Raw genomic sequence first — 20,391 nt, 5'->3', positions numbered from 1 at the left:
GATGCTTTAAATAGAAATGGTCAAAAAAGGCCTTTTTGTTAATTTGATAGGTGTGCAGTATTATGAAATCCCACTCTCTGTCATTCCCCTGCCTCACTCCCCAAATAAAAGATGACTCTTGCCTTGTCTTGACAGCTGTAGGGTTTATTTTAGCCCACGTTGGTGTACCCTTCAGCAGAAAACTACTTAAAGCTTTTAAAAGGCTGAGAGTATAAGATTTCTTTGATTGCATGGGGGGGAGTTAAGCTGATGTGACTTTTAATATACAAATGTATAGAAATTTTACATTTTGGCAAATCTTTACGTAGTAGACAAAAAGGAGCAACGTTAAGAGCATCCTGAAGAAGCTGCTAACACTAGTTTATGGTTTGGCAATAATATTCTGTATTGGTTAAAACCACTGCATTGTGAGAATACATTGGAAAAAATTAAGTTGATGCCAGATAACTGATGGCCTTACCTATTATCTGTTGTGCTGAAAGAATGACAGTTGTTATGATAACAACTGTTTTAGCTCTGATAGGAAGCTCAAATTTCATACAAAAATCTGTCACTTTGAAGTCTCATTTAACCCTATAGTTCATCATTTGGGGACTATAAATATAACTCCCTTGCAGAATTTCAGTGTTCAGTGATAAAACCTCAATATTTTACTCTCAAAGTGAAAATAAAACAGTTATTGTTTAATTCTAGGCCAGTTACATTATGTGAGGGTCAAAGGAAAGACGGGAGATAAATCTTCTTGGAGAGCGTAATTTGAAATACAATAGTAATTTCCATTTTTGCTTTTCTTTTTCTGCAAAAGAACATGCAAGGTGAACTATGGAGACAGCCTTAGCTCAGATAGCAGTGAATGTTCTCCTGTGATAGTTGATACCAGCTAATTTAAAGTCAGTTTCTATATAGTAATATCAGTTCTTGAACTACAAACACTGGACTATTTGCAAAATAGCAGTTAAAATTGCTTCTCCTCAAGCTGCTTTAAAAAAAGACAAGACATGAATTGCTTTTATAGGACCCATTTTCAGCTGGGTTTGTAGCTAACGTGGGGTTTACTCTTGAAGTAGACTTTCAGTGAGCACCACCTAGTGGCTGAGTAGTTGTTTTTTTTTCTTGCTGTCGGTTAGAATTGCTAATAAAACAGTGAATGTGGCTTGGCTTTTCAAACAGGCCTTAATTTAAGGAGTGCTCATAAGTCTGATAACTGCTTGTAGCATGTATAGATTCACTTTGCATGGTGAACATGTTTGCAAAATCTGAAGAATCACAAACAAAACCATGTAGTTCTGGCTACTAATCTGTACAGTATCTGAATTTTATTGTGGCATGATAACTTTCTGGTTATTTGTGGAATTACTCATTGATATTTGTCTTTTGACAGGATTTAGATCCAGAATATGAAAGTGTACTTAACACAGCATTACAATGGATCTTGAATAGTGGGGAAGATGTTGGCATAAAGTAAGTGGGCTCTATTTCTTAACTTAATTTCTTCTAACAGAATATATCCTTTTTCATAAATACTGTATATTTTTGAATAGGTGTCTCAGCAATGACCCTAATGAGATGGATGTCACTAATGTGACAGATGTGAAGTATCTGGAATCCACTAGCCCAAAGATGTCTTTCAGGTGTCGTTTTCGCCGTGCGTTTGTTAATGTAACTCACAGATTATCAATATTGCTTTTGGGTAAGTTAATTAAAAAAAAACCAAACTTTTTTGTTATAACATTTGTTTATGTAAGTGCATGGGGAAAAGTAAACAGAATGTTTAGAGAAAGCTTTTATTCAACCATAAATCTTGGAGTTCCTATCAGTATTCTGATGACAATGCAGTTTGCTTTGCACTTCTGTTGCACCACTGTATTTTCACATTGGTTGCTATCATCTGCTGCTGTGGTCAGCTGAACATACTCATTCTTTGGGAACTCAGTCTTTTTCTCTGCCAAAGCAATACCTTGTAACTTTCAAAAATTCCAGGTTGAACTGATTTGAAAAAGCAAAAAGCTCAGTAAAAAGACATGATAGCCTTAATTTTGAGGATATTTCACTGTTGTTCCAGGAACTTAGGAAACATAACTACAGGAAAGATAACTTTCCTAGTTTTAGGAAAAGTCGGATACCCAACATGGATGTCACCAAAAATTCTTACCTCTAAGGCTATGTTGTAAAAATCTATCTAATCCTTCAGTAAGACTAATTCATTTAGTCTGATAGTACTCTAGTTAAGTTTCAAATTCTTTCAAGTTTATTTAATTCTTAACCGTACTGAAAAGTATGCAGCATAAAAATATGGTACAGCTGAGTGCAGACACTTCAGTCCTTTCCCTGTGGCTAGTTAGAAATATTGCAGATGCAGAGTTCATCTCATGCACCTATTGAATATTTAATAAATTATTTATCCTAATATCTTATCAGTTTCATGCTTATGAGTGTAAGGCTTGAGACCTCCTTCACTAGCCTTTTGATGAGCCAAAAGAATCAAAGGCAAACTGTCCCAGATGGCTGTTATTCTGGTAATAGTCGATATGAGGGTTGAATTGGGATGCAGAGATAAAACTCAGTATCCAAATCAACCACTGGTCTCATCAGTCACGCTGAGCACATTGCTCTGTCTCAACTTTCTCATCTGTAATTAAGGTTAATATGAAGCACCTTTTCAAAAATAAACCATTGTATAAATGTTAGATGTATTGTCATTAACTAACACCCATTCTGACCTAAAATGGTGTCCCTCAGTCTCTGATGTATCAGTTAACATTGCCTTGCAATCGCTGGTGTACGAGACAAACTATGTAACTATAATTTGTGTGTGTGGTTTTGTTTGGCATTTGGGTTTTTTTTTTGTTAAGAGATCACTGGTGTAGTGGTGTGCTCAGCCCAAGATAGAAGGAGTAACATTTTTATTTTCAACTTAATGCTGCTGACCTTCCTAACTAGATTGTCCTTTTTGGGAATAATCCTTAAAGTAATAGAAAAACAGCATCCAGTACTTTATTGCGAGAAATACAAATCTGTAGCTGAACTGAAGCAGTCCAAGTTAGTAAGTTTTGTCTGGTGTATCTAAAGCACGTGATGTGTCTATGAATTAATGACTACTGTGCATTTTTAAACCTTAACATGTTCTGAATTGTCAGTTTATGTGACTTTTGATATGACTTTGAATTTTTCCAATATAATTGTTTTACTGTTTTTCTTCACTAATGGGTAAAATTTCAAACCACAGTCAAAAGATACCAGGTTATTGTTAAAACAATGAAATGTTTTTCTAAAGGTAACCCCTCTTCAAAGTTCAAGAGTTTGTGTTGCTGTGTTAGTAAAATATAAAATATTGATAGTCAGTAAAGTGTATTTCACTAACTTTAAATTTCAAAGTTAGCTAGTTCAACTTCTGAAGTATGCACTGCAAACTTTGTTAAATAACCAATGTTCTAATACTGTTTAAAGAGTATTGTACATCTTAATGCAGGTATAGCAATGGTTTGGGGAGTCTTGCACTACATGAAATATCGTTGGGCAAAAGAGGAAGAAGAAACAAGGCAGATGTACGATATGGTGGTAAAAATCATAGGTATGGCTTTTTGAGTCACATCTGATGTATCGGTATCAGCTCTGAATTAATACTTTCAAAGTACTGGCATTAATTTGGTTATGTTTTCTGCCTGTTTAGTTGGCAGTCATCATGCTGTTAAGAGTTCTTGGTCCAATGTGATTCATGTGTTTTGTTTCTCTTTAGGTTTAAAGGATGATTTTTTTTTTTAATCAAAGCTTTTGGTATAAAGATTGTGAATTATATCAACATTGCTATGATAAATTCCCATTGACTTGGTGGTATACCTTGCTATTGAAAACAAATGTGATGTTTGTTGACTAGAAGTATGGTGACATGTTGCTTTCTGTATCTGTTTTTTCAGCTATCTTTAGCTAAAATATCCACTCCTAAAATGTGTGTTGGCTCTCAATTCCATCCTTAATGGCTTTTCAGAGGAAAAGCAGCTTTTTAATTAGTCACTTTGAACAGAAATTATGTTACTAAAATAGAAGACATAATTGAGTTCTGAAATTCTGCCTTTCTACTTGAAGCCACAATGTTTTCAGTAGTTTGTAGTTTTTAAACTCTGGTTTGGGCTGCATTTTTACTTAAATCGTCTTATTACTTTCACCTGTGGCAATCATCATAAATACAGAGATGATAGACAGCTCAGAGCTGTTTTCCTGCTTTTACCACTTTCTTAGCTTTTTTTGTTTGCAAATCAAGTTTTGTTGGGGTGGAAAGCAAGCACTTTTTTATTTTTTTTCAAAGGCGGCTAAGAGTTGACAGTACCAATCAAGACTTAACTGCAAGAACTCTTTTCCTTTATTCCAAAGTTGTTTGGAATACTTGGAGGCACCCTGTGTGGTTAGTTTTCTTGATTTGCCTTCAGCATGGTTAGGAGGAAAAATGCTTCAAAATTGCAAAACCACCTTAACTACTAAAACTGGAAGAGGTCTTTAGAGTAGCTGTTCATTGCCAGAATTGATATTTTTCTTAATGTTTGCATGAACTGTGTAATTACCAGTTTTTCTTATGGTGTCCTCAGATGTTCTAAGAAGTCACAGCGAGGCATGTTCTGAAAATAAAGACTTGCAGCCTTACATGCCTGTTTTACACGTGCGTGATTCTTTAATACCACCTCAGGACAGGTATGTTCTCACTAGAAGTACTGAATTTCCTTATGTGTAAGTAAGGAAAAGTAGTAAAAATTGGTCAATTAAGTAAGTTAATTTTAGTGGGTTGCATAGTGTAATATTTTGGAGATTCTTATTGATGCAGGTGGGGGGGAAAAAACACTGGATTTCTCTTACATGCTGAATGTCAGCTATGCAGGCTTTTACAATGCTAACTTTGCAATTCTTGGTTCAATTTTTAAGGAGGAAAATGAGGAAAGTCTGGAATAGAGCAGTTGACTTTCTTGCAGCAAATGAATCTAGAGTTCGCACAGAGACACGAAGAATAGGTGGTGCTGAGTTACTGGTTTGGAAATGGATGCAACCTTCTGCAGCATGTGACAAAATTTTAGTAATACCATCGAAAGTGTGGCAAGGCCAAGGTATTGAAGTTTAGTTGTGTTTTGCAAATATGATTGTTTTAATTTCTGCATCTAACTTCTAAATGGTATTTTGTTGCTTGAACATGAAAGGCTTGTTTCCTCTCACACCTTTAAGTATTATGAACTGTCAGTGCTATTTCTCTATTATCTTGTTCACTAGACTCTTTTTGTGTGTATTCAGTGTCTGCCTTGTTTTCAAGGAAAATGAGCTTTTCTGTTACAGCTATGCCGAAATACAGCAGAGGGCATGTAGCTGAAATGAGTTGCTTGTTTCTTTTCATGAATTTAAAAAACAAACAAAACCCCACCCACCCCCCAAAACAAAACAAAAAAAACCCAAACCCAAACCAACTCTTTAGTTGGTCAAATTCTGACATGCCTTATAGTTACTGGAAGTCATGTAATTGATTGTACTGACAGCAGGTAAATCAGAGCTTGTAGACTTGAGTTTCCTGCTGTTATCAGTCGGGTGCCTAAAGACAGAGTCTGGAGGAGGAGTTGTCTGTTGCAGTTGTCTGGTTTGCAGTTGTCTGTCTGCAGTGGTCATCTTTTCCTAGTTCCTTTTTCTTTCTGCCTTTCTTCATGTTAAGCTTCAGTTTCTGGGATGAGGGTTTTTTGTCAATGAAAAATGGAAGTGATAAGACTTGAATTCTGGGTTGTAGTAAAAAATGGTCATTTCTGTTGATGTCTGAGTGTGAAGGTAAATATTTGAAGTGAAATCTTAATTGCCAATTGTTTAAATGTTTTCGTTCTTAAAGAGTCTGTCTTGCCTTATGTTTTCTGTAATGTTGTATTCTCTCTCCAGGGGGACTGAAATAAATACTGCAGAGAATCCTAGTTTATAAACTCATGGGCTTGTTTTGATGGTGAGGGAGGAGGGAATGGTTGCTTCTCCAGTTTTTAGTTCAGCTTTTTAAATTGAATGTTACCAAGGTTGTATCATGCATTACTTCTATGGCATTGAACTAGATGCTGAAAAAAGCCTAATTAAAAAACAGACAGACTTTCTGCCCTTCCTAGTCCCACTTAAACAGAATGAAAATTCCCACTGGCAAGCAACTGCACTCTCATCTATGTTCTTCTGGAGTATGGTAATTTTTGGTCTTAGTTTAAGTAATGCAAGTAGGAATAGGCTTTCTTCTTTTGCTTTTTGCTGGTATACATTTTTATTTGTAAGAAACAATGTTTTATTTTTTTCCTATAAAAGAGAGTACAGTTTAAAGTATCTCCTTCCAATGTGATTATTTCCTTTCCAAAGACAGACAGAAAGAGCTGCTTTGTGGCCTGGAACATTTATGCTGTAGCAAGCTTGATTGCCCACGTAAAAGTAGTGCTAGCATTCTGGTTTTGTCCCAGGCCACTGGGTGTTTTCACAAGTTCTATGTATGCTTTTAGCCCTTGGGTCTTAAATTTTGCTTTTCTGTAAGTTCAAAGCAAAACCGAACAGTTCTCTCATGTCAACTTGAAAAGCCAAATATTTTGAGACATTCGCAGATACTTGGCATGTTATCTGATGAGGGTCTTAGTAGTCTTGGGGACTCATTTCTTGCTTGTCTATGTAAAATGTTATGTTGGGATATCATTATATGCTTCTCAAAGTCATGCTACTGGTTTTAGCATTATGTTTCTCATTTTAAATCACTTATGGGAAATGAAGGCTACTTTTTTTAAAAATACCTTATGAATACTACTGCAGGCTTGAGATTCTGCAGTCATTGTCTTGCAGTAGTAGTAACATGGCATTCTGCGGTGACAACATGATTTCAGTTTTGAGAAACTTTAGTTTGTAAGATGTGAGAGTTGCAGAGCCTTTTCTTTCTAGGACATTGTCTATTAGGGATGTGCAAGTGCTTTAGGTGCAGTGCAGAAACAGTGGGTTTTATCAACAGCTGTCTCTAATACTGTCATGATTAATTTTAAAACGCTTAAATTGAACGTAGCTTCTGCAAGCTACATATATTATAAAGCTGAATCTTCTACATAGTTTATTGTTCAGTAGAGGCTGTGAAACATGACACTCCAGTTCTGTAATTTCTCATTTACTACTCATTTGCTCTCAGTTTTTCTTGTTCTGTTTCGTTGCAATATAAATCACTACATAACATTCTGTCCTGTATTAGAAATCAAACTGGATTTTCCTTCATCTGGAAGACTTCTCAGTGTGTGATAGCTCAGGTGTTGCTTTGCTACATGGCATACACATTCAAGACTCTCAACAGAACAGTAGTTTCCAAAACTTCCTAGAAAGACAGCTGCTGCAGTGGTTGCTGTTAGGTACCATCTGCATTTGAGCATCTGGTACCTACTTTAGCATATTGTGAATGTGGACAGAATAACTTAACCTCTCAGCTCTGGCTTTTAGCTGTATGTTGCCTGGAGTATGTACTTAAAACTCTATGCTTTCTATTTAATAGGATATATTAAGATCTGTCCTGTTTCTTGTTATGTTTGTAGTTCAGCAAAGATCTTTGAAGAATTGAAACTGCATACTTTGGCTCTAACAGAAGGGCATGGAAATAGGGGTGACTGAAATGGCATAGGTCATCTGGGATCTGTTTGTCTTGGTAGTCAGCAGGCAAAGGCAATTTTCACCTGCAAAGGCTCTTTCTATTTTGTGTTGCTTGTTTTCATATCGCTGTTGGAAATAGTTCCATTGCATAAGTCTCTTACTTTTTGCACAGCTGTTTCTTTCCTGATGGTAGGAATTCTATATCTATGTGTCATTTTCTTCATTTTTGGAAGTATTAATCAACTGGAATTAAGTTCATCCTCCAGTTTTGATGTTTGAACATAGAAGTTCATGAATCTACTCTTAAAGACTGCTAGGTCCTGAACAAACTCATTACATACAAAATCAGCGTGAATTCTTGTTTTTGAATCTTGTAATAAATTTCAAGGTCACAACTTTTTTAACCTTCTGAGATCTGGTAGTGCTCTGTAACAGAGCACAATATCTAGAGTGTAGGTGCCACTGAAGAAAAAAAGCCTCTTGACCTGCCAGTGTGTACTAGGATATTGGTAGATGATAGCATGCATTTTAAATATAGGACCTGTAGCACGCAGGAAGATCTAGGCTCTACTGTCTGTTAGGATCTAGAGTTCAAGCATCACTGGCATTTTGTCCAGTCCTTCAGGATGCAGCCTGTGTTTGACAGACTGTTGGGTTTTTTTGTTTTTTTTGTTTTTTTTTTACTGAGTCAGAATAAAGTCTGTTGTACTTCCTTTGAAATATTATCTACTGGACACAGTAGACATATCTGTCAAAAAAAACAAAACCCAACCAAACAAAAAAAGACTGGGTAGGTAGGTAAGGTCATTGTAGGATCATAGAATCACAGAATCATTATGGTTGGAAGAGACCTCAAAGATCATCAAGTCCAGCCATATACCCAATGCCATCGTGCCCACTAAATGGGATGATGGACAAATGAGTGATGTTTTGAAAACAGTTGACAAGAGAATTATCAATTGAAAAACAATCTTGATCATGCTGAAGTGTAATTTAATTAAAGCAATGGAGGAAAAAAAAAACCCTAAACATTTCTAATGTGTCCAGTTGGCTTTTAAAAGAACAGATACTATTATCCTATCATGCCTTTGATAACTGGAGATTTAAAGAAAAATAGGTAGGCAGAGCTCCAATGTAGCTAAGCTAACAGCAATAGTTAAAGTTCCTTGACAGCTCTGGAGATGAGATAAAGAGGTTCTCTGAAGTACCACGTCTAGGGTGATATTTCATCCTCCAGCATGGAAGATAACCTGTTACCTTTTGTGAGTGACACCCCTCCTCCCCAGCTTCTGATAATACAATCCTTTCTCCATGTTTTTAACTACTGCAAGAAAACTCTGGATTTTATGCTTGTTGTAAAATGCTCTATCCATCCCAGGCTGGTCTTCTATAGCTGAACTTAACTGTATTAAACCCCAAGTCACCCATACTCTCCTCTCTTAATAACGTTTAGCAGTATTTTGATTTCAATATCTTTCCTGTTTACTGAAAAACCTCGTGTTGTGTGAAAGTGTGTAACTTCAACATTTTCAACTAAATGTTTTATCTTTTTGTTCTTGCCTTTGATAAGAAGGGTTAGTACTTAATAAATTAGTGATCTGTGGCTTAACATGAATAAATCTGTTCTTCAGAAACATGATTACCTATATTTGATGCAAGTCTTCAACCTTATCAGGTGCATCAAATCCATATCTAAAGATCTGTTGGGCTGTCTTAGAACCCATGGTGGTGATACTGGGGAATCCCTTTAGCAATAATACAGTAGGAATTCAAGAGGTATAGAAGGCTGTACTACAGTTTCTTAGATGCTCCTCTTGAAGTTTGTGCAAGAGCTGCTTCTTCCATCATAGACATATTCCAGTCACAGTGATAAAGAGGTTGTTGAAATCGCATGCTTTTAGCTGCTGCTGTTCTTTGAATCTGGAATGATACAGTTTAAGGTAATAAAACAAAGTACATTATGATTGAAATACAAAGTGACTTCCTTTTCTTGAAGGTGCTCACTAGTCCCCAAGGGGAATTTATGAAAGTCCTAAAAATTTTCTTGTCAGTGACTGATTGCACAAAGTTGTGCTTCTGCTTTCCTATTTCATCTCTACCTTTTTACCCTCATCTTGTAAGTCTTAACTGTTGAGACCCATTTAGGAAAAGAAATGGCATGTGAAATGCTTAGTTAATTCTGGTGTAGCTTAGACTGATGTCCTGCAAGAATGTCTGCTTATGCCCTTATTGTGAGGAGAATATTTTGTATGCTCCACACCAGTGTAAAATTTTCAAATAATCAGTACTGTAATCTGAATAGGTTTGCCACTTAAACTTGCTCTTTTGGGGGGAGGGGGAGAATTAGTTGTTATAGATGTGCAATGAAGTTCAAGAGACATCTGTTAACTACGCCATTTTGAATTCTGCTATGTAGGTACAGCATTATCTTTAACTTGCCTGTGTCTTGCATAGCCTCCCCTTTTGGTGCCATTTCTGGTATACGTTTTAATGCTTATTACTGTGCTAGCATTAACTTTGTACCTTACTGATTTCTGTGGCCGTTTTTTCCTTTATATGTAAAACGCTCTGTCCAAGTTGCAAAACTCTCCTTACATTTACCATGATTTTGAAACACTTTTGAGAAAAAGCAGAATTCATCTTTATTTTCATATGCTGCCCTGCCCTGGGCACACTTGCTCTACTAGTGTGATGTTACATTAAGTTGGTAGCAGATTAGTTTTGTGCTGGTGGTGTGCTCTGGCTGAAGTCCTCTCTGCAAGCACCTGAGATCTTTCAATCAAAAGGACATCAAGATTATTAGGAATTGGAGCAGGCAGAGCTTGGTTTTTTTATAGGTGTCTACACTAAAACGTGAATTCCCCATTTAGTTACTTTTGCATAGCTCAGTGGTGAAGCTGCTGCCTTAAACAACAGTATGGGATTTTTTTTTTTTGGAATTCATAACCAGCTTGCAGAAGTGTTGATCCTCTGGGCCTAGGGTCCCTGCAAATAACCTCACCATTCTTTAATCCAAGGTGGATTAAAACCATGTGCTGAGTCAACCTAACTATTAACAATCAGCACATAATTTCCTCAACCCCACGCCTTTTCAGGTCCAGGTCCATGACTAGGCCACCCCAGATCACCTTCTCCAGTATGGTTTGGTGCCCCAGTGTACAATATGCTGGTGACATTTCACCCCCCCCCTTGATCTGCTGGAGCCAACCTACATGAGTAAGGTAAGTCCGTTTGTTTTTCAATGTTGCTTAGTTCTGTAAAGTTTTTATTGTATACCCTATGTATAATTTTTAATCAAGGGCAAAAAACTTTACAAAACCATGTGCTATTGAAAAAGGACTTGTCCTTAAACTATAGGCAGCTCAGAGATAGATGCAGTGTCACCAGCATATTTAGAAATCTATTCCCAAGAAAAACCAGACAATTGGTATAGGTGTTGGTGACTTGGACTCTGTGTGTGTATATTCTAATAAGAACACTTTTAGTTATTTGGGGAACTTACGGTTGGTTCCGTATTAGATTCGGAGACTACCTTTTCTAATTTCTATTTGGTAAGTGTATTTTTTTTCCCTTAGAAATTTGCATAAGAAACAAGTTTGTCTATGCCATATCTTGCAGGCAGTGAATTTTCTCTTGGTTAGTGCTTGTCTTTCACGTGCAGTGTCTTCCACATGACTGAATTTCTTCTACATGACACGGTTTTTGTTTTGGTGACATACAGAAGAGCAACAGTGCTCATATATTTTGGATATACTTGCAAGATTTTGTTTTAAAAGGTCAGCAGTAAGAAGCACAGATCTGTAGCATCATCTGTCCAAAACAGACTTCTAATGCTTGGAATGTAACATCTTGAATCTGTCAAACTTTTCCAAAGTAGGGATTGCAAAGGAGAAGCGTTAGCATCAGTTTGGAACATCATTTTGTCTTGTTGAGATTTTTAATCTTACATTTAAACTCTTGAATCTACTCATCTCAAGTCTTCAAAATAAAACTTCCTTCAAACCTTGGAAGTTGTTTTACCTGGTTATCCCCTTCAATTTCTGTTGCTGCTTTGTTGACCCTTCTGGAGGCATGGAATTACCTTATCTGAATTTGAAGGGCTCCTTTATTCCTCCTCTTGTGGTGCAGTCTTCTGTTGCGACTACCACAAGTAGAACTTGTGAACTTTAGAGAAGTTAATATTTATTTTAGAACTTCAGAATGTATTTCATGGGATTGTTCAGCTTTGAAAGGGTTGCTCTGTTACGTTTAATTTCCATTTTTCTTCTTACGTCTGTTTTATCCTCTGTGTTTCATTTTTGCAAGCTTCTGATCATGTGCGCAGAGCATTTAGGATTACAAAAGCTCTGTCCTTGTAGAGTGCACCTTGACAGTTGTTACTGCAATACAGATGCAATATAACATCCATCTGAGCGTCTCTGTGTTTCTTAGTCAGATGGGCAGTAAATTGCCCCAGAAGTGGAAGAAATGAAAATTCATCAGGCAGTTAAAACTGAATCATTAACCTGGAACTCCAGAAACTTGCTCCAGATATTAAGAATATCTGTCTTTTCATGGAGATGTAATGCAAATACTTTCTCTTCAACTATATGGTATTTTTTAAATATCGTGAATTCCTTCCATGTACTGTGGCCTTGGCTGTAAAAGAGTGCGTTATCTTTTTAAATGTAGGAGCTGTAAATCTAAACAGTTCAGTTAAGTATTGTACATTTTCTTCAGTGCAGTAGAAGACTATGGGGAACTTAATTTGCTTGAAGCTTTTTCATATATGAAGGGAAGTATTCTTTTGAGTAAAACCAGAAAGGTATTAGTGTGTAAAGTTGACACTTGTTAACTGGATGGTACTATGCCTGTCAATAAATACTATTATATTTCTTTGTAGCGTTTCATCTAGACAGAAGAAATTCACCACCGAACAGCTTGACACCATGTCTAAAGATCCGCAATATGTTTGATCCAGTTATGTAAGTAAAACCAGTAATCTATCTGAATTTCTGTATTCTTTTGGAAGGGTCCATTTCTTTGAGAGGTGTTTGGAAGAAGTGAGTAAACCTGAATACCTTAACAGAAACAAATAGGTTGTGCAAAATAAAAATCTTCCTCTTAACATCTACGAAGAGACATAAATAATTTTACTGTCTGTCTTCTGTCCTTTATTGTCTTGCTTTGTGTCTTTGCGTCACTTCTTGAAGAGTGTGGCATTTAGTTAAACTACTTGGAGCAATGACTGATCTTTCTTCATTAATTTGTTTTGTAAATGTTCAGTTATCAGCTGACAGGCCTCTCGTGGCCTAACAGACTGTAAGTTTCTGAAGTATTGTTGAGTATTCTGGAGTATTTAGGCTGTTACAGAACTTGCACAGGTTGCATTTAAAAGGCTGAATTTAAATTATTTATGGCAGTGTGACTGCCTAGTTTTGAAGCAAATGGATTTTTGTAGTGGGAAGGTTTTAAACAAATTAGTGCAGAGTACTGGCTTCTAATGCTCAGATTTTTAAAGTGTGTACTGTGTATGAATAAGTAACAAGCCTTGTTTCACATGCCAAGAGTTAATTTTTTTTAATTAATTTTTTTGTAGTCTTTTAAAGCTTCATCCACTCCACTATCCTGTTGTATCCCTGTTGGCTGTGGAGTAGATCATGTTAGGAGTTGGGGGCTAACACATAGGTCATGCCAACTAATCCTTTCTAATCTTTGAAGCCTGGTTTATCCAGTGCAAAGAGATAAAAGGACTCCAATAACTCCTCTGAAGTAATTTATTCCCTGACATGATTATATAGGGGAAGAATGAAGATGCTATACTGTCTTACAGACTAAAAGTGAGTTGCTAATTGGGACTGAGGAATATGATGAGTGGAAAATAAAAGCTATTGATTAGGGAATAACAGGAAGTAGGAGGGGACACGGGGGTATGCACACCAGTGATTGCAAAGTTTGGATGTATTTCATCAGCTCTGTTTCACTTTTGTTTCTAGCCACACTTAATTACTTTAGTTCCTTGCCTTATTAATTGAAAGGCTGTTAGCTGATTTAGCTGAGGACAGTGTTATCCCTAGCATAGAGAAGTACTCTAAAAGCTGGTTTTCAATGGCTTTAAGACTTAATGACCCTTGTTGGCAGAGATCCCAACTGTGACTTCTTTCATAACCTTCAGGTTGCAGTAGGGTGAGCAAGACTGAAATCTTAGGCTTGATCTTGAGGCAAATTCCTCCTTCTGTAGGAGGATGAAATAAAAGATACTTGCTGAGGATTTTGGATGAGATCAATGTCCTCGCTGTGCTTTCTACAAAGGAGACTTCATGAGCTATATAGGTGGTGGTATATAGCTATATAACCTGAGTGGTACTGAAATCAATCCGTTCCTGAAGCTTCGCTGTAGTATTTAGTGGTATGCTGTACTGGTTACTTTCTTGTTGCAAAATGTTAGCTGTTCGAAATGTCTGCTATTAACGGATCTAGTAACTGAGATGATACTTTTGTTAGAACAATCTCCCTTTATAGGCTATATCTTTCCTGTAAACTTCAGTGTGTTTCAGTGCTGACCCAGTCTATGCCCAGCAAGCGCATTAAAAAAAACCCCAAACATTTATAGTCTAGGACTTGTTCTCTTTTGACACTTCTCTTTAGTGTCTATGTCCAGTCAGCTATTTTGAACAGTGCAACTTCTCATACATTCACTTTTTGTAGACCTTTTCTTTTGAAAGTTGACCTAGCTCTGTTGCTGGACTGCTGGATTATAGTTGTAGTGGGCATACATCATACATAATGTGCACCCCAGCCCCTTGCTCTTCCATGAGCTCTCTTGCAGAGGACTACTGCTTAAGGAAGTACTTTTTATCACACCCTTGGAGTAATCTTTAAAAAAAAAAAAGGCAAAAAAACCCCACCAAGACAAAACAAAAAAAAACCCTCAGCACAGGACAAACTACTTTATTGAACTGCTTGTGTCAAAGGAGGAATAAAATTTATGTCCTTGTCCTCGATCTGAAAGGGATGAATGCCTTCGCTGACCACCTGAAACACAGAATGTACCAGTGTATGCGATTAGATTGGCAAATACTGTTTTGACATTTGCCATGGGTGCAAGTTATGTTTAACAAAATTAGTTTTTAGCTGCTCTTTAAGTCAAGCTATTGTATACTAACAATAAATGACTAAGTACTTTTCAACAGTATGCCAGTAGCTGGTAAAAGCAGCCATCCATAATAGAGGTCTTTTCTCTTGCCCTGAGAATTGTCTGGGGAATATACCAGTTAATTTGTATTTATCAGTGCTAACAGAGTAAATAATCATCTTTCTGCTGCCAAGAGTCAGAATACTTACCAGGACATTGTGAGCCCTCAGACCACAGCAGCAGACGTAAACTTGGGGGTAAGTTCTAGGCATTTAACTATGCCTGGTTTTTAAAATATCAGTCTAAGCATCATGTGGATAAGCCCGTTTTAGCGTTTCTGCATCTCCCACTAAGTCAGTAAAAAGAATGGCTTATAAAGCGGCATCAGGTGTACGGTTGGACTTGATGATCTTTGAGGTCTCTTCCAACCATAATGATTCTATGATTCTAATGGAGCATACATGTGCAAGATCAGGGAACAGCAAGTCATTCCTGTTGGGACCCTATTCCATTATGGGAAGTCCAAGTTAGTTGATAATTCATGATGTTTCGTGTCCCAGGTCTGCAAAACACAAAAAGCAGACTAGACTGAGAATGTACTTCTGCTTGATCTGCAAACAGGAGGTCAGCACTTGGGAGTAATGCAGTGACTTCAGTATTTGGGAAGAACACACAGCAGAAAAGATGAATGGCTACTCCTAACAATATGATCTTTTCTTATAGTAGCTGGCTTTTTTGCTGATGGCAGCATGCTTCTCAAGAAAAATCTGGATATGAGTCCTGGGCAGGGAGGGAATGCACCGGATTCAAGATTTCATAGAGCCATAGAATAGCTTGGATCGGAGGGGACCTTTAAATGTTCTGGTTTTACAACTTGGAATTGCTTTATTTCCCTAACATTCTGAGCACAGCATGTTATTTAAAAAACACTCTTGTTTACAGTTAGAGAAGGGGAAGGAGACTTGTATATTCCCTTCATTCTTGAGCTATCTAGTAAAAAGAAAACACTTTTTTTCCTCCACCTGAGTAGGGTGCATCTTCTCACTTTTGCAGGGTTTTAAATTTAGGTGTTTTCCACTGGAAAGTCTCTCTCCCAGTAGCACCTTCGTTTGGATCTTCTTTGCACCCACGTGTCCCCCTCGCGCTTTTGTTTGCTTGTTTATATATGATCTGCTTGTATAAGGGGCATCAACTGGGAAGTCTGATCCTCCAACCAATCATGGTCAAATCATGGAAACAAATCTGACACTCTGTGTTGCCAAAGTCCCGCAAGTGTCGTGTTTGACAGATTTAAGTAACATCCCTGACCAGTTAACTTCCCCATGTACGTTCTATCCCCTGCTGTAGTTCTTTTTAATGAATAAGGAGGAAGGTAGATTAAATATTTCAAGAATTTTGGCCTTCATAGAAAAAACTCTTTATAACTACCCAAAGCTCTTGATAGTATTATTGAAAGAGTAAGTTCCTTGTTTTTTGCATAAAGACTATTCAGACAGGCTTAAAGGTGTATTAAGGGTATTGAAATTGTTTTCCCTCTGCTTAGATTTTTTTTTTATTAGGACCAGATAGTTCCTGCAGTACCTTCACAAAAATACATAGACTTCTGTCATCTCTAATGATGTACCTAAAGATTGATCAGTCTTGACAATAAAATATTTTTTTGTGAAAAGCCTCCACAATTAGAATCTGATTTTAATAACTTCTATTTCTGGATCTAGATTGGCATGTTCTATCAGTACCCGATGGGACGAATGCAATTTGATGCTTGCTTCGGGCTAGTGAATAGGTATTTCAGTGACAAACAGTGTCTGAATAGCTAAAGAACTCCTTCAGCCTGCTCAAGCCTGACATGTAATGTTGCTTCTGTGACTGCTGGTAGAGGTGATACAGCCAAGGGGCAGAGGCCTTTACGCTATTGTCCTCCCCTGCTCTTCTTCCACAGCACTAGGTACAGCCTGGGAGCAACCTTCTCCTTGGAACAACGGCCAGCCCCTCTGAGCAGGTCTGGGAAGAAGAGTTTATAACTGCTTGCAGTTTCAAACAGGAAGGTGATGGCAGGCTGCTGGAAGGGGAGGACAAATCCCCCCAAATACAGATTATTTCTTTTTACTCTTAGTGTTGAATTTTCTAAAGTGGACTGTAGGACCCAATTTACTAAATATTCAATACCTAAAGTACTAAATCTGCCCCAAAGTCATTTAACAGAAAATGATGTCAAGTTACAGAGAGACCAAACTCAGTGGGGAAGGATGAGATTATTGTGAATGTTTAAAAAATTATGTACTTAATTAAATCTTTCATTGTTTGCATAGGGAAATAGGTGATCACTGGCATCTAGCAATTCAAGAAGCCATCTTGGAGAAATGCAGTGATAACGATGGAATTGTTCATATTGCTGTTGACAAAAATTCACGTGAGGTGAGTGTCTTTCCGGTAGCATCTTAAGGCTTTGTTTTTCTTTGTCTGTTGGACTTAGGGAGGGGAAAAAAAAAAGGAAAAAAAAAAAACAAACACCCACAAACCAAAACAACCAACCAAACCCCTTTCTCTCTCAATGCAGGGTTGTGTATATGTCAAGTGTCTCTCTCCAGAGTATGCTGGAAAGGCTTTCAAGGCATTACATGGCTCTTGGTTTGACGGTAAGGAATGAGGGTTTATAACAAAACATGGATAGAAATGAGTTGGAGTTCTTTTAAATGGTGTAAAGTTTTATATCTAAAGTATTGAGCTGTAACAAACTGGATCTTTTTAGTAATCATCACCTGGTAAACTAATTCCAGTATAATGATGTGTATTATGTCCTCAAGCAAAATGTCACAATACTGAACTAGAAGGTTTCTATTTTCCTATTTCTTTGCCTCATAGGAAAGCTGGTAACGGTAAAATACCTGCGACTAGATCGGTATCATCATCGTTTTCCCCAGGCTCTTACTTGTAACACTCCACTGAAGCCATCAAACAAACACATGAACTCTATGTCACATCTGCGTCTTCGGACAGGCACAACTAATTCTCAGGGAAGCTCCTGAGAAGACTTTCTACAACTGCTAGGACTGTTACTTGCAACAGGAATTTTCCTGTTTGGCTGCCGTCTTCCTTTTTTAGTGCTTTTTGTATGTAATACTTTAATTAAATAAAAGTTTGAACGTTCCAGAAATCTTGTTTCCAAAGGGACTTAGCAATGAGGCAGTAATACTGAGCTGACAAAAAAGAAAAAGGAAAAAAAAAATTGCTTCAGGAAGTTTTCTGGGGCTATAGTAAACCAATGCATTTTAAGTTTTGCATGACGAATACCGAATTCAGTATACATTTGCGGATGTGGTGACTGTATTTTTGCACCAAGAAATGTTTTTGATAATACAAAAGCATGGAGAAAAGAAGACTTCCTGTATTTCCATAGTTTCCTGTGAAATAATCTTGTGGGTATTTTGTAACAAACAACCTACAGTTCCTGATGGTGAATAAGTTAAAAAAAAAAAATTTCTTTTTCAGTCAATATTAGTTTTTTGTTGCTGTATAAGAATCTTTTTCTGCAGCTAGGGTATGGGGAAAGTTAATCTGGCATTAGTGGTTGCATATAAGTGTGAGGGAAAACGAACTGAATGCGGATGTAGTAGGTTTTGTATGTAAATGCTGGTGGTGGCAAAAATGGTTGTGTTCTGTGAGGATGTCTGCATTGAAGCAGTGAATAAGCTTCCTGTTTTATTCAAAACCTAACGTTTTATATGGTTTTGGCTGTACCATGACAAGAGGCCAAATACCTTAAAAGTGTTAGATACAGGTTAAATATCTTTTATAGGTTTTATATTAAAATACCTGACTATGATTTTATGTGAAAGGTCTGATACCAATTGTAATGAATTCAAATTTGTGAGCAATAAAGAAGCAATTGGCAGATACTGGAAAAAATATTTTGTGAAAAGCTGTATTTATTATTACAATTGCCAGGGCTGTGACAAAATAACCACTGGGATTAAGTGACTTTCCCAATACATTATAATGTCTTTTAATGAACGCATTACCTGTTAAAATTTTAAAAGGTACATACTTCCTTGCAACAATTTTGGCTGATGCGAACTACAAGTACAACTGACAGTAAATCTTGTGATTCCAAGCTTGTAAATTTACTAACACTTACTTAGAAGTACAAAATTGTTGCTGAGAAGCTTAGTTGCAAATCTAAGATTATTGGCTTTACTAATCCCCACTCCTACAACAATTTTATCTAATTATCCAGCTGAATACCCTGTAGGAGGCGAGACTGGAAGCACACCAGTCCCACAAATTTTACTGAAACTCACTTTACTTTGTAGATATGATGGATTTGCAGCATGAACTTGCACAAATAATGCACGTTTTTTCTTATGGTTAAGTAAACATGATGCACACTATTCTGCAACAGAAAAATCCTACTGTGCCTTACCTTTGTGCTTTTGTGGGCACCATGTTTATTATTGGAGAGTTTGTTAACCGAAAAATTTTAAATCCTCAGTTTTATGTCTCAGATGCTAATGAATGAGTATATATAATATATAATCAGCCATGCAGAATTCTACTTACCAAGGACAAGTACATATTTTTGATGGGTAAGTAGATTGTGCCAGGTCTGGTAGATTTTGATGAGTTTTACTATATACATATATGTATATGTATAATATACATGTATATGTATTATATATATGTATATAAACTAATTTTGTTGTATTTGATGTGCATCATAGTGATTTGTTAACCTGACCTTAGTGACCCCATCTTGTGACCTGTTGCAAGACTGAATGTAAAAATAGTTGTGGCATTTTAAAAGGTCGCCTTGATGCAAATGCATCTATCTTGCTTCTAAAATATATTTCTTGTAAACACTGTACATTTTATTATTGTAATATGTACTATTATGCAGCTTATTTTACCTTAAACTGTTAAGTTGACCAATATCCCTTCCTGCAAGACAGATGGGAATGTGTATAATACCTGAACATTTGAGAAAAATCAGATGTTTGTTGTAATTTGTCACCCTGTCCTGTAAAAACAAACAAAAAAACCAAAACAAACTCGAATTAAAGGTTTATTAGGGGTTTTTATATGTGTCTCACCTTCTAGATGTCTCTCTGACTTGGAATACTTTTTTCATCTGGGGGGTGAAGGGGGAGATTAATTCATCATAGCCACCTAACTTTTAATGTTAGTTAGGATTTGATGCTGAACAGGTGCTATTGTGAGCTGAAATACACAACTGACCTTCACTTAAATGTCTGTCAGCTTGAAAGTTGTCTGGATTTTGTACACAGGCAGTGCAGAGGCATTACCTTGGTTTCCAAGTCTCGGGGAGGCCACGTCGTCTGACCTGTTAAATGAGAGAAATGAAGAGTCTTGGCCTTGTCTTTTCAGCTTATTTCTTGTATTTTGAGATACGAAAAAAAATCCTCAAAGGGATTTTGATAGACTAACAGAGCCTTTTTTCTGTCTCTGCACTTGTATTATGCTGGTTTAAAATTGGTTTTAGTGATGATTTGTATTGAAGGGTTGTGGGGCAGGAGGACCGAAGGAGGATGTGCAAGTCCCTTCCTTACGTGCATTTGCCTGAGTCACTTTTAGCCCTTCCCTGCGGGAAGAATTTCACTGTAATTCTGTTCTCAGCTCCTCTGGTTTGTGGTTTTTTTTTTGGAAGATCTGCAAGGTGG

General features: G+C 36.9%; 1 protein-coding gene across 1 annotated transcript in view; it reads left to right on the top strand.

Moving 5' to 3' along the window:
* LEMD3 (LEM domain containing 3) overlaps window positions 1–17,924 on the top strand; it is a gene marked incomplete at its 5' end in the record, with an annotated part of 47,542 nt that extends 29,618 nt beyond the window's left edge. The window contains 9 exons of the mRNA XM_009706384.1: window positions 1,382–1,461; window positions 1,542–1,690; window positions 3,470–3,571; window positions 4,581–4,683; window positions 4,912–5,090; window positions 12,482–12,563; window positions 17,026–17,131; window positions 17,274–17,352; window positions 17,579–17,924. Coding sequence (XP_009704686.1) covers window positions 1,382–1,461; window positions 1,542–1,690; window positions 3,470–3,571; window positions 4,581–4,683; window positions 4,912–5,090; window positions 12,482–12,563; window positions 17,026–17,131; window positions 17,274–17,352; window positions 17,579–17,742 — 1,044 coding nt within the window. The remainder of the gene's footprint in view (window positions 1–1,381; window positions 1,462–1,541; window positions 1,691–3,469; window positions 3,572–4,580; window positions 4,684–4,911; window positions 5,091–12,481; window positions 12,564–17,025; window positions 17,132–17,273; window positions 17,353–17,578) is intronic.
* Between the last annotated feature and the right edge of the window lie 2,467 nt (window positions 17,925–20,391).

Source organism: Cariama cristata, unplaced genomic scaffold (assembly GCF_000690535.1).
Source record: "Cariama cristata isolate BGI_N322 unplaced genomic scaffold, ASM69053v1 scaffold318, whole genome shotgun sequence".
NCBI lineage: Eukaryota > Metazoa > Chordata > Aves > Cariamiformes > Cariamidae > Cariama > Cariama cristata.
The sequence above is the reverse complement of the archived record's forward strand: the minus strand, read 5'-3'. Positions and strand labels throughout refer to the sequence as shown.